This window comes from Scophthalmus maximus, chromosome 5 (assembly GCF_022379125.1).
Source record: "Scophthalmus maximus strain ysfricsl-2021 chromosome 5, ASM2237912v1, whole genome shotgun sequence".
NCBI classification, from domain to species: Eukaryota; Metazoa; Chordata; class Actinopteri; order Pleuronectiformes; family Scophthalmidae; genus Scophthalmus; species Scophthalmus maximus.
In genome coordinates, this window is record NC_061519.1 from 18,924,644 (window position 1) to 18,938,846 (window position 14,203).

Here is a 14,203-nt window from a genome sequence, read left to right on the forward strand (position 1 = left end):
CATTTCCCCACTCTCACATTTTTATTTGGAGCCGTGTTGCTGCACACATGATGAATGTCAATATTCACTTTCCTTTTAGCTCTGCTTTGGGTCTCCACCAACGGCTGAGGGGAAACATCTGGCTCCTTAGAGTCTAAATGCTCCGTGGTGTTCACAAGCTAGTTGTTGACTTAGTCTGTCAGATTTTTTTTAGCTGGGCAGGTAGTGTCGATGAGATCTGAATCATTAAATCCAAAACAATGACCTAAAAGGCGCTAAAACACCTTTGTAAATCTGCAGAGTTTGAAGATAATTCTCAGTGGGTGTGGCACTGTCAATTACACCAGACTCATTTAATACAAAGATATTCATCGGTGCAGTTTCGAGTCAAGGATCTAAATACTCCACCAATTCTACCACTGCTGGCTTTCAAGTCGTACGGATTCACTCTGGCTTTTATTCTCCTGTCATTTTTAGATTCTCCTGCTGTGGAGAAAAGGGAGGTGTTGTTGCTAAGCATTTTGACACGCTTCCTCTGTTTTAAACTGCTGCTGAAATCACTTTGTGTAATCTCTGCCGCACCCAGCACAGTCTCATGGCGGTAGAGTGTCTGATTCCTGCTCGCTCTCTGTCTAAGAGCTGCATACATTACCAGGTAAAAGATGTGCTCTGTTTGGGTCAAGGGACAGGTTGCCGGTGAAATTAGTTAATGTGAGTCAGCAGAGCAATCTTGTTTTGAGTACATTGTGGGTGAATAGTTTTTGCCCCTACACAAAACAGCGAGGCTGGCAGAGAGAGAGAGGTCAGACATACAGTCCATTTACAGTACATGTCTAGGGGAGCGCTCACCTGAATATTAAACACGCCCAGTGGCTTGAGTTGCCATCAGCTCCTCCATGCATTTTTCATCCAGCTGCTTTTTTGTTAACAACACAATATTTTACTTGACAAAACACTTTGATGTAGATATTGTGGAAAATCAGACCGTCTGATTCCAGTCTGGTTGTTTTTGTTGTGGAGAAACTGGCGGCTGATGAAATTTCTTTTTCGAAATTACCAGACAGACAACTGTCACTCGGCAGACTCCCCACTGTGTCTATCTCCCCAATTTTGTCTAATTTGTATGTTTACTGTTTCTGTCTGCAGCGCCTGTCTGCAGCGCCTTTGCATTTTGTTAATCTTCGCTTATGTTGGCAGGGCGTTGTGCCTTAATGTGGCGCAGTTGGAAAATCGGCCTTGTTTTAGTTTACTGCAGCCTGAAGGAGGAGTGATCGGGGTCTACCGAAACCTTGTGCCTGCTTTAACATCCCCACTTATCACATCAACCTTAATTACTGTCAGGAATCCATTTCCTCTGATCTGAATCATTAGAATAATTCTAATGATTAAGGGCTTGTGGTGCAGCTTGTGGTGCAGAGTCTTCTCAAAGCCTTCGCCCGCACACTGCCTCCAGGGAATCTGCTGTGGAGATAAGTTTGAAGTGCGGCTCCAGTGAGAGAGAGTCTGACTTGTCAACAGATGCGGTGCTCAATGTAGCAGGTTGCAGTAAAACCGAAAGACACGGACACAGTCAGCAGCGCGTTACTGTATGAGCGTACCGGGACTCAGCTGTAAATTTGGAAAGACAGCAGGACTCGAGCTATTTGTGAGCTATTCTGCGGTGCTGCACCTCATCGTGGCAGTAAAGAAGTGAGTAAAGGTGGGAAAACACCGGAGGTGTAAGATGGTGGATGATGGTGTTCAGAAGTAAGCCTACAGGGTGGGGGCGGGTTAGGACAGAGCAGTGCATTGGAAGATGAACTGTGCTGGTTGGGTCATCCAGTGCCCTTCAAAAAAAACACACCCCTCTAGGGGCGAGCAGCACTCGAGCCGGAGTGTTGCCGTGCTGCCGTTTGACAGCGAGGCAGCAGCATCCTGTGAGATGGTAACCAGCATGAAAGGCACGATGATGGCCACTGCTCACTACCTGCGGCACAGCCACTTCAATTGCAGTACAAGTGTTTGAACAAAGTAAGCCCAATATTCCAGATAGGGAATTAGGCGGGATGTGCATGTGACTCGTGTCTCTGAGCTACGCTGATTATGACTCAAACAGTGGCAACAAGGCGCAGCTGGTGTGAAGGGAGCTCTGCCACACGGATGTCAATGCCTGCCTGTCAAGAATTAATCTGTGCCCTAGTTTTTCTGAATTTCAAAGTGCCACCTACATAATCTAGTCAATGAAAGACTAGCCTTTTTTTTTTTTTTTATCAAAAGGTGTGAAATGTTGATTAATGTCCGGCGTGTGGGTGGATGCCAGACCATGGTGATAATTTAAATATTTATGGAAATGTTAGTTGCATACTTTTTCCTGTTCAGCTCCTGGTTATGTTTTTGAAATAAGATTCCTCCTCTCCTCAGCGCTTTACCTTTGTGATATAATCTTGTAGGCGTCGGGAAGGTAGCAGTTGACGTTCTCCATCTGAAATGGGTCAGCGTCACAGATCTTGTCGTCAGTCCGGCCGTAGTTGGCCGTTTCGATCATGATGACATCACTCCCCGGGCAGCGGAGATCAATTGCGTATCCCTCACATGAGAGCTCCCTCCTGACCAGCCCGAAAGGCAAGGCTGCGCGGCTGAAGCCTAAAATATAAACAGAGACGGAGGAAAAACTTTTAGCACACAAATGAAAAAAAAAAATTTAATGAGTTTAAAGGATCACTGCTTCAGTACAATAAGGCCACACATCATGCAGTAAAAATCCACTGGCACAAAGCAAATAGGCAACAGCAGTCCAATGTTTACCACAGTTTTAAACAGACGGGCCATTACACACGATAAAGGAATGGGGCAAGACGAAACAATTCATCTCTCCATCTCTCTGTGGTCTTGGATGTTGGCGGAGACATCAGATCGTAAGTCACTGGAGACCAGTGGTAACCTCATAAATTCTTGAGCAAATACAAAAGCTTCAGAGCATCAGGAAGGCCTCCACCTAGAGAACATTGCCTGCAGGGCCAAACCTACGTGGACGGAGGACACTTTGTTTTACAGTCATTCACGCCCTTCCATTGGCTTCTTTTGCTTTACTTTCTCTGCAAAGTACGATAGAGAAGAAGAAAAAAAAGAATCCTGGCAGAACCGGAGAGTAATATAATCTATTTTACAGTGTCGGCGATCGAAGAGGGGACAGTCTGGAGTCCACACGGGGGAAAAATCTATACACGGAACGCAGCAGATGGGAGCGCGGCCAAATAGCACTACTTTAGGGGGAAAATCACTTATTTCACACAAATCTGACCCCTTAGCTATAAAATGTCTGGTCACTGATGGATATGGAGATTCGATGAAAGAAAGAAAAAAGCTATTAAAGAAAGAGAAAGACGGACAGAGAAATCCATTATGTGAGGTTAAAGAGTAGCTCTCTGAAAGTCTGAGAAAACAATTAGTTAAAATCTAAGTACGACATGCAAATGTGTTCCATTTTGGAAGTGCAAGCCGAGCGCCGCGTGACCTGTCAATAAGCGCCATTGTTTGCAGCAATAGTGGGTCCCTGAGGGGGCAGCAGCCATTTGTATTTTCTGCACTGCTCTCTCCTAATTAGCCGTCCTTTCAGCCCGCTACCTTTTCCATGCTCCAATCGGCGGCCGGGCATTGTCATGTACTAACACTTACCACCCCGGGTTCACTCTGCCCCCTCCCTCTGATTATGCTCACACTTTTGACAGTCAGGGCCTTTTGCAATTAGCATTGTTTGAACTGCTCAGACCCGAAGCGATTCCGGCTTGAAATTCCTACCCTGAAACCCCCGGCCCACATGTCTGCTAGTCATTCCAGCCTGCTGTGGCTGGCTCACGTATAATGATATTCTATGTCAGTCTGCACGTCACTACGTGAAACAAAAAGCATGCGCGCACACACACACAGACACAGACACACACACACACACACACACACACACACACACACACACACACACACACACACACACACACACACACACACACACACACACACACACACACACACACACACACACACACACACACACACACACAGACATCTGTGAAAGATACAATGTTGGAATTCATTGTTGAAGTCATCGTATATTAGGAGGAACTTCTGCACACGCTAGTGCTGGTGGCAGTATAACAAAATATGAAGCTAATGGTATAAATTCTCTGGCACTCGGCCACAAGACATTTCATTATAATACCATGATCTATCTAATGGCCAGTAGATTCTGCTTAGCTGGACTGTTTATCACCTCATTAGGAGACGTCAGTGTGGCTGAACCATAAGTGGAGGGCTGTGGGGTCACTCCATCTATTCCAATAACCCGTACAATTACCCAAACCTTTCAGAAAACCTGTCCAGGGTGGCGGATGATAAAACACAGAGTGAAGTCGCCGGCTTTACTGCGAAGACTAATGATTGTTCCGCCTGCCATTCCTCATGGAAGGAGTGACGGGTTTATCACGGCAGCTACAGAGAGCAGACAGAAAGAATGCATTTCATGGAGTTTTAAGATTCTGAGCGGAGAGACCGCCGCTCGACAAAAAAAACACCCTCGCAGACACACCATCTGCCTTCATAACCTCCTTTCCCCTGGCTGTCCACTGTGCCCATCTATCAGCGCGCTATGGCATGATGGCATGCTGCTGTCAACACAGACCGAGCGATTGATTAGACTTGTGCCTTGCCCGCCTCCTCCTCCCTCCCCTGTATAGATCTCTCTGGTCATAGGCTAACACTGCATCAATTAGGGGGAGTATCTAGACTGTACTGGCGGCCCTAAAGAACAAATTGCTTGTTCTCCCAACTGCATACAGTCTGTCTCATTAATGACGGTATTGTCCTCTTGTAATTGTGCAAGTAATGTCAAATCTGTCTGAAAAAAACCTCAAATACGTATAAATGATTTTCTTTCGCTCTGTAGGAGGAGGAGGACATTCAAAGGGAATGCATTTTTGGTCGACTTAACTGGATTTGGTTTTTAGATTTTAGGATTGAAGCACCGCTAAGAGGGAAACACCTTGTGACAACAAAGGTTTTCTGGGTGTAGGTGTTGAGTTTCTGGGTTTAAACAAGTTTTGTGAGATTTTGGAAAAGAGGGGATGATTTGTTTGTGTGCACAAATGTCTGTGGCTTAAGGAAATATGAAAAGCTTTTCATCTCACGTTCTGTGCTTTGTTTGACTGCTCAACTTTGCAGCAGTCGGAGACTGCGACAGAGGGGCACCAGCGGCGGGGAAAGCAGTGTTGAGAAAACTGCAGGAGAAAAAAAAGGAATCCACAAAATGATCCCTGTGTGTTTAAAAAAAGACAGAGAGAAAATGGCCTGCTCTCGGTATCTGAACATCAGATTAACATTAAAATTACACAATCATTGAGGGGATTGATTAATGCGTTATGGTGAGCATTTAGTCAAATTCCCATGGAAACCGCTTTGACTTTGCCATAATTGGCTGTGATCCCTATTCCTGGCCTTGTTGACACGCAGCCTTATCACGTATTCTGGTCAGTGAGTGACTGCGAGGAAAGTAGCTTTTCAGATTCCTCCCCCTGACCTGCCTGCTAAGCCGTCTATTGAGCTCAAGAGAGCAAAGCAAAGGATGGGTCTACTTCTCAATATGTTGCATTCTGGGAGTTTTTCCTCTTCTCCCGTTGACAGCCTTTAAATTACTCCCAACTACCCCCCCCCCCCCCCCCCCCCCCCCCCCGCGCCAACCCCTCATAATACATATTTTGTTTTCTATCAACACCCTTGAAATTGGAAGTGGCACTGTGGCTCAGATGGGCACATCTGAAAACATCCACAGAGTTACACTAGGTGCCTTTTTAAAAACCCTGGAGATGAAACAACAGATAATGGAGGTTTTGTGTCGAGATATATTGCCATTTGGTGTCTGTGCCAGACCAGCACACATATGTTCAGGTTTAATCTCTGCTGGTCTGTGTTAGTTCCCGAGAGCACATTCGTGACCAACCTTTAACCTTTAAAAAACTCCAAAGGGCATAAGATGGTGGGAAAAAGAAGAAAAAAATAGAGGAATGTTTGATCAGTATTACAAAAAAAAAAAAACTGGGCCATTTTTGGAGGGTAGACGGAGTGGTGAGGGCTCGAACAGACAGAGAGCAAAGGCGTTGGTTGACGCTTGTCATCCTCCATTAAGGTTCCTTTGATTGGCCTTTGTGGTTCTGGAAACGGCAAACAGCTGCATGCAAATGTCCCTGTTTGCCCAAGGCTGGCCCCCATTGTTCTGGGCTTGAGTTTGACAGGGACGCTTTCTCTGCAGCATAAAGGAGGGTGTAGCCTTTAGTCAAATAAGAGTGCCCCAACCGTGGTCACAGCAGGAGCACTTCAAGATTGTTTGTCTTTTGATGTTATTTTATTCCTTATATTACTGGTAGCCAACATCTTTGGAAGAAAGAGACGATCTTAGAGTCAAGCTTTTCCTCCAACAGCGGGGGATGCCTCCATAATCCAACATCCGGTGTGAAAGGGTGGTCATATCGCATGCTATGCTCTGGTGGAGTAAAGATTTTCAATGGGAATTCATGAATTGGAAAAAAAGCTGAAAAACATATTTGAATTCTTCGCAAACAAAACAACTTCATAAATGATCTGCCGCTTTTTTTCCCAGTCTCTTTGTTATTAACTGCAATGTTAATCTGCTCAATGAAACATGATGAATGATTGCTGAAGGGGAAAAAAGGGCTTAAAAATTGTATTCAAGAGATCATTGTGGTAAACTTGTTACTGTATGTGTGAAATAAACTAAAGCACAATTCACTGTCCGTGAATATGTCCGCACACTGACAAACTGAACTGGGCTAATTCACAGCACACACACAATTCACATTTTCACATCCCCAAAAATGTCAGTCAGTGCTGCATGTTGCCCTAAAATGTGCGACTCGTGCACACAGCCGCCCATCAGACGTGAGACACACACGTGCAAGGTGGGAGATGAGAAAGGAGATTTGGGATTCACAAAATAACACCTGCTATTCAAATACAGACAAGACCCGAGAGCTCTTCACTGTGCCACAACGGCTCATATTTCATTTCAACTGTCGACAAGCGGCGAAACACTGGAAATCTAGTTGGACATATGGCACCATTTCCCATGACACTTTAGTCTGTGCTCTGGTCTACCTTGCTGGGAATTGTTTCTAAAGACAGTGTCTGATATGACCACAAACCCCGGGGCTACACCCGCCTTTCCCAGACAACTGCTATCAGAGACTCTTGATTCCGATATAAGGAGGCTAAAATAGAAACTGGCAATATAGGGCCGAGTCCATTTGTGGTTAGACAAAGCGCTCTGAGTCATATCCCTTTTCGCTCTCTGGTGATGCATGAATTCATTGCCACCTCAAATTCCAAATCCACCATTTGTATTCATGGCCTGGGACCTTTTCTCTAATTCATCTCCCTTTTATTTCATTTAAATAAAGGAGGAGAGGATCACACGTGGCAGGTTGAAGCATGTCTTGTTGAAAGGGTTGTAGGGGGAAGAATTTTTCACATTGCTGAGACGGAGCGTGATAGACCCCGTTGCTGCTTCCTCATTCCTCAGGTGGGTCCAGTGAGAGGAAGTGAGATCTTATCATGCCAGATGCAGGCATGTAATGTTTTCTCTTTGAATTAAGCGGGATGAATTTAAAGGGAAAATCAATGTGGCCGCTCGGCTTGAACTTATAAGAGTGATACCGTTTGAGTAGTTTGGAGTGTGGTAAAAAAAATCGCAAACTGCAGCAAATGTTTAAAGAGCTTATTAAAACATGGGCTCCTCTGCTGGTGAGGATGCTGACTTTTTGACTTTAGCCTCAGCCTTTTAGCATTAAATCAAACATGCAGCCTTCATGGGAATATTAAATACGCTGTTACAAGCTGCTTGTTACTTATTTGGGATTGTTAAAAAAAAAAACAGCTTGAAACTGAGTATTTCAGCCCAGCGTGATGTTTTGTTTTAGCGTATCTTTTGCTGGCCACTTGTCATTTCAAAAATTCCTAGTTGTCGTCGTCTAGGAATGGGACGGCAGATTTCTTTCTTTACTTCTGTGTGAAAGTAATAACCCATTGTTACATTGGTTCTTTCATACATACCCTTTAGAAAGAAGGTGTGACATCCTGTTTTGATGTCACAGAAATCATTGTCTGGAATTTCTCAATGCACAATTTTTTTTTTCAAGCTTTGGCCCAGTTCTGATGCACAGTCAACACCATGGCTTATTCTAACTCTCCAGATCAACCAGCTCAGCTGCAGAATACTGCAGATGAAGAATTACTCCCACGGGAGAGAGAACTGAAGGAAAGAAATCAGAAAGCTGAGGCTGTAATGACCGTGTTTTAATTTGGCCACAAGAATCGAGATTTTATCCTCCGTTGATCGGTTGGATGATCCTTGACCCTGTGGGCACACACATCAAAGGAAGCCGGCATGGAAAGAGGGGAGCATCATTACATTACTAATACATATAATCCTCTAGATGCAAAGCCGGTGGGTGCTTTATAAGTCATGACAGGAATAATTCAGTTGAAGAGACATTACTCGATGAAATTTCTTCCTTTTGTTTGGTCCTTGGACACATCACTCGGATGAAAGCAAAGTATAATTCGACACCTTGTATAGTCTACTTAGAAAACAACCGTTTCATGAAGAGACAAATAACTGTCACAGAGGCTAAACATTTGAAACCAAAAAAAAAACGTTGGATTGGAAGATGAAAAGAACATATATGCTCCCGGGAGACTGCCATCTTGACAGAATTAGTTCATTGCTTGTTCAATATAAAACATATTGTTGCAGGGGAGTTGATGAAACAGGCAGAAAGAGGTGTGTTAGAGGAAACCCTCTCAAGAGGAGCAGGGGCATCGTTTCACGGGTTTGATCTACCCTGAGTGATGCTTAACTACCCCTAAAGCCCATATTTTACCCCTGCTCTGAGACCCCATCTCGATTTTCCGCTCAAGAAAACGCCTCAGAATAAGTCAGGTGCCTCCCTGAGGGTGGGGATGAAGAAGAAAAGAAGGGAATGATGAAGAGGAGAATGAGGAGGAGGAGGATGTGGGTGTGTCTCCCATCACAAGATGCCTGTGTCTCTGTTCTTGTTTGCTGGGGCAATCAACCCATGCATCTCCTCCACCCAACCCTGCCCAAACAGAGCTCAGCCCAGGCTTACACTCCATGACACATAGACAGGGTGTCAGGAAACGCTGCAGCTGGATCATGGATTACATGAATAATGAGCCAGAGACTATGAGGATGACTATGGACAGAGATCAGGGCTTCGAGGCGATAATAAATAGACAATTCTGATAAAGGGGGGTTTATCTTCAGGCAAGGCCAGTGGCGACCTCTGACACAATGGTGATACCACTTTCACGGGACACAAATCCATTTTGGTGCTTTCGTATCTCTGAACAAATCCACTTGTGCCGAAGTGAATGGCGTGATACAGTTGCGGTGGTGTTTTATGCAAATAAGGTGGATAAGGACACATGAACTCCTGCAAACAATGTTTGTCCTGCTGCAGCCCACTTTCCAGAATTCATGCAGTTGCACCATGATTTGACTATTACATCAAGTCAACGCAATTTCTTTTCAAGAAAATAAAGGTTACATGCATACAGGGAAGCCTCTCCATATATTGCTTAAAACCTGCAAGGAAAAAGTCGCATGACAGGACTGAGCATTGACTACTGTGACTACTGCTGCCTGTGTCCTCCTGTGTCATTTACTTTTGAGTTTTTTACCGAACAACGATGGTGGAATGAAAAATGGGTATGATTAATTATTTATTTTGAGGGGATCCTTCAAAAATCTGATTAAGTGGCCATTAAATTGAATGGAACTTACTTCACTTTCTAAGAGTCTTCATGTGGTTTCTGTAGTTTGTTTGAAATTTGTTGATTTGGTTTAATCTCAATTTGTCAAAACTGTACGAAGGTGAATGAAGTAACTTACCAAACTTTGCTGGGATTTTCCAATTTTTTTTCAAGCACAGTTGACATGCACTTCGGGGTGGACGCACTTGCAAAGCTACAGAAAAACAGCCTACAAATGCCTTTGGCATGGAACACGTGACCTCGCCTTGCATGTTGCAGTGGTCCGTTGAGAGTCCCCAAATCAAACAAATATATTGCTTCTCATTTCATTCACATAGATTTCATTCAGAACAGATTTACCAGGAAAGTCAGTGAAATAATACATCCAGGCACATTCCTTAGCAGTAACCCGCTGATGTCTCTGGAGCACTGACCACTGTGATTGACTTGAGTGTGATGACCTTGCCCCATTCCCTTCCACCAGCATTCCGGTCAATGCGAGCAGAAAACGGTGGAGTGCTGATAAGAGATACACGGATGGGGAGATGTTGGTGACGGACAGTTTCCTTCCCCTAATCATCGACGAGACCATTGTGCCTCACATTCTCAGTTGGCAAATATGGTGAAAGGGGGGGGGCGATGCCGACAGTGTACGACAAACAAAAGCGCTCTTTGTGCTTCGCTATATAACGACTTTCTTCTTTCTGCATAGTTATTCAATTTCCTGCATGGCAGCAGAGGGCTTCCTTATCTTAGACTGTTTATACCTGCAAATCGGCTGGTGGCCTTTTGTTTGCAGATGACCCACCCCGAGGTGACATTTAATTCCTTCACAAAAAAATGTGCGGTCATGCTCTATGGCACAGACTCTCGGCCTGAGGAGATTACTAATACAGTGAATGCAACAGACCTGCATTCATTGCCTGTAGTTATAGAGGTAGGCTGCAGGCACAGAGAGAAAGAGATTCCAACACACGTCATTACACCGATTTTTACCTTGTATGACCACTAGCCAGGCAAAAGTGAGTGAAATGAACAAGAAACCGTTGGTTCGACAAAACAAAATGGAACCAGTCTCTTCCAAAGTATGTCATGACATGTCAGTCCCTCCCCGTCTGTTTCCTTCTCCAGCCTTTAGAATTGACACATCTGTGCGTACACAGAACGCGCAAAAGCCCATTTTCTGAATGCATCATAATGTTTTTTATTGATTGCCATCCATTGGCCACTGTCAGAATTAGTTACACCTGCCTTTATGGTGTAAATGAAAACCAGCACCAAAAAAAATTCTGATAAGGAGCGAAGAAGAACGCATCATTTTTGAACAATTTCCACAACAGGGGACTTTTTCAACAAATGGCCTTTATGTTTTTGACACACATGATGTGTCTCCAAAAATCGAGCTCGCTGTATCAAAAAGATGCTTAAAAATATATGTCATAATTAGAGAAAATAGCATGGGAAACCTGTTGTGGAAGCCCTGTAAACTACTTTCATTGGAAATTAGCTGCAGTGACGCTGGCTCCGAAAGTCGCTATAAGACGCATGCACTAATTAGCATGTACATGACTTCAAAACCAAATTTGCGCTATACCTGGTTTCAGCCCTTTCATCTGTTTACTTCCTCCCCTACACGCTTAGCTCACATATGCATTATATTGATACAACCAAACGCCCCATAAAGCTTTTATATTTGACATGTTTTTCTGTTTCTGTTGTATGAATTGGGGAAATAGCATAAAATGAAAAATTTCTTGTAGGCTATGTGTAAACCGTACCGGTCGCCTTCACGCCATTTCCACGCTGCAGCTCTGCACTGCTACAATCCAGATTTTCTATAACCACGACGACAAAATCGCCACACACATGAATCCAAGAGAGTGACTGGGCTGGGATTTCGGCTATTATGAATGTTCAGAAACTGTTCAGAGAGAAAGTGAGAAGCTCATACATTTGCATGTCAGCTGCCGTGTGGTCAGCAGAATGAGAGGCCTGAAGAAGTGTGCCTGTGGAGGGAAAGCCCAACTTCGTGCTTGGCTGGCAATACTGGTGATCCTTCTCTTCTACGGAGGGTAGGAACGTTTTGTCGAAAAAGTTGCCTGATTTGTCACTAGTGCATTTTTTTTAAAGGGGGTCTGAAAAGTTGGAAAAATCTAGAGACAAAGGTGCAAAGTTGGTAACACTGCCAGTACACGCACCATTGGTGACATAATAGAAACAGTTTGCACCAATTTGATTTAAAAGAGTAACGGCCAATGGGAAATCGCTGACACTTGACCAGCCAACCAATCATGTAAATTTGCTCAGTCACACAGAATTCAACTGACTGTATTTGTCAGTAAGTCATAAACATTTGTATCTTCAAAGGCTGGCCTTGCTGTTGCTGCAGGTATTTATAAAGAGCAATGTGGTGGAAATCAAGGTGCGTATTATACGTATCATACGTTTTTGTATGTGTGTTTAGCTTTTGTGCTTTTTGGTCAAATTAGATTAGCTTTGGCATGCCCCCAGGCCAATTTAAAAGCACTGGGTGAACGCCGAACCACACTTAAATTTAACAGGTCTTGTTGACCCCGTAAATACTTTCTATCTCTGTTCCAAACCAGATTTATATTGTTGGCGCACACCTCCCCTCACACAAGGAAAGGGGGGGGGGGGAATCTACATCTCTCTAAAGTGTAGACTTGAATTTATTTGAAACCCTCCTGCTTCCTCTCAAGATTAAATGCATTACTTTGTTATGACAGCTGAACCCTCCTGTGAAGCCGTGAGTTACACCAAGCAAATCCAAAAGTTTAGATTCCGGGGCAAACTACTCTGTGGTTGGGAGCCGGACTCATCTATTATTTGAATTAGGCTGCCTGGAGGAAAAATAACAAGTGCAGACAGCATTTAAGAAAGGAAAGAGTGAGGTAGGCATCTGGTCCAATGTTTATACAACTTGTTACCATAAGGGGTGTGAATTGAGTGACTCTGAGATGCTGCGGGCGAGTGAGATTTAAAGCATGCTTAACAAATGAAATCAAACTGTCAGAATGCTCCCAGCGCGTAAAATTAAGTGATTGTTCATCAGCTGGACATAGAACAGCGACTTTTACAATCACACCCAAACACTCACTAAGGCGCAAGCCTCGCTCCTGAAGGGAAAGAGGTTTGTTCTGAAGTTGGATGGAAACATTTCATGCTGCTTTTGCTTTACCAAAAAATGCACTCAGGAAATCGCTATTGCAATAAATCTAGGATGACCCTATCGAGAGTGATATTGTATTTCATTTCCTCTGAGTAAAAGACTGATCCTAGAGATTCATGCGAGTGGCTCATTTCAATTTCATGTTCTCCTATGATTCAAAACTTTCCAGGTCCTCAGTTATTATTAGAGGAGCATATTGTTGCACAACGACATACATAAATATATCTGGTGCATTGTAAAGAAGCTGAAAGGCTGCACGCTAACTGTGGGGGGGGGGGGGGGGGGGTAAAAATAAAAAATGGACAAACAAAATGGTTTGTCTATCTCCATATGGCTCCCCAATCTGTAGGAAAGTCTATTCAATCCAGATGATGAGCCACTGCCTTATTTGTCGACATACTTCCAGTTCGGCAGAAATTCCATGCAAGACTGACGTATCAGATGTTTTTCCTTCCTTTGTGCTTGTTCTCACCACACAGTTTGACCAGTCATCTGTGAATCTCCCATGGTTTAGCTGATAATTCATGATCTCCCTGCCATGGACTGGCAGCATTCAATATGAATTATAAAATGGCAAGCCAAGCATATCAATGTATGACAGACTGGATGTGTATGGGCCCAGGGCCAGAGAGGAGTTAGAGCACAATAGCTTCCCCCATTCAGTCAACCCCAGGACTGGAAATACCAGTGTGGCACAAGGGAGGGTCTTCCATCAGCACAGTGTATGGCATTTCTTGAGACAAATGTTCTGCTGAGACGTATTGTTAACCTTTTCAACCTCTTTGGGGTGAAACGCAGGCATGCTGGTATGTTCTAGCATGGAATATTTCACAATTTAAAAAAAAACACATCCCCGTTAGAGAGAAACTGGAATCTATTGCAGCTTTTTTTGCATTTCCTCATGCATGATTCTTGTGTCTACAATAAAATAAAAATAAAAAAAGCATATTAATGTCTTTTATTCACACACTCTGCCCATGTTGGAACACTAGGTGGGACCTAAACAAACATGGCCTCTTTATTCTGATGCCCTTCTCTGCAGATGTGACACAAGTATCAAATGAAAACCACTTAATCTCTTACATTCCCCTTTTGTGCAATATTAAGATATGAAGACCGAGGTGCCTGCGATCCTTTTGGCATTTCAACACAACAGCCCACTGAAAGTGTTGACATTGACTGCACGATATAATACCCCTTAAATCTGTCTCTCTTTAC

General features: G+C 43.8%; 1 protein-coding gene across 6 annotated transcripts in view; it reads right to left on the minus strand.

Moving 5' to 3' along the window:
* Positions 1-14,203, minus strand: part of LOC118311261 (adhesion G protein-coupled receptor L2-like) — a 122,460-nt gene that overhangs the window by 42,489 nt on the left and 65,768 nt on the right. For all 6 annotated transcript variants that reach the window (XM_035634982.2, XM_035634979.2, XM_035634986.2 and 3 more), the window contains one exon: positions 2,388-2,601. In XM_035634982.2, the coding sequence (XP_035490875.1) occupies positions 2,388-2,601 (214 nt within the window). The remainder of the gene's footprint in view (positions 1-2,387; positions 2,602-14,203) is intronic.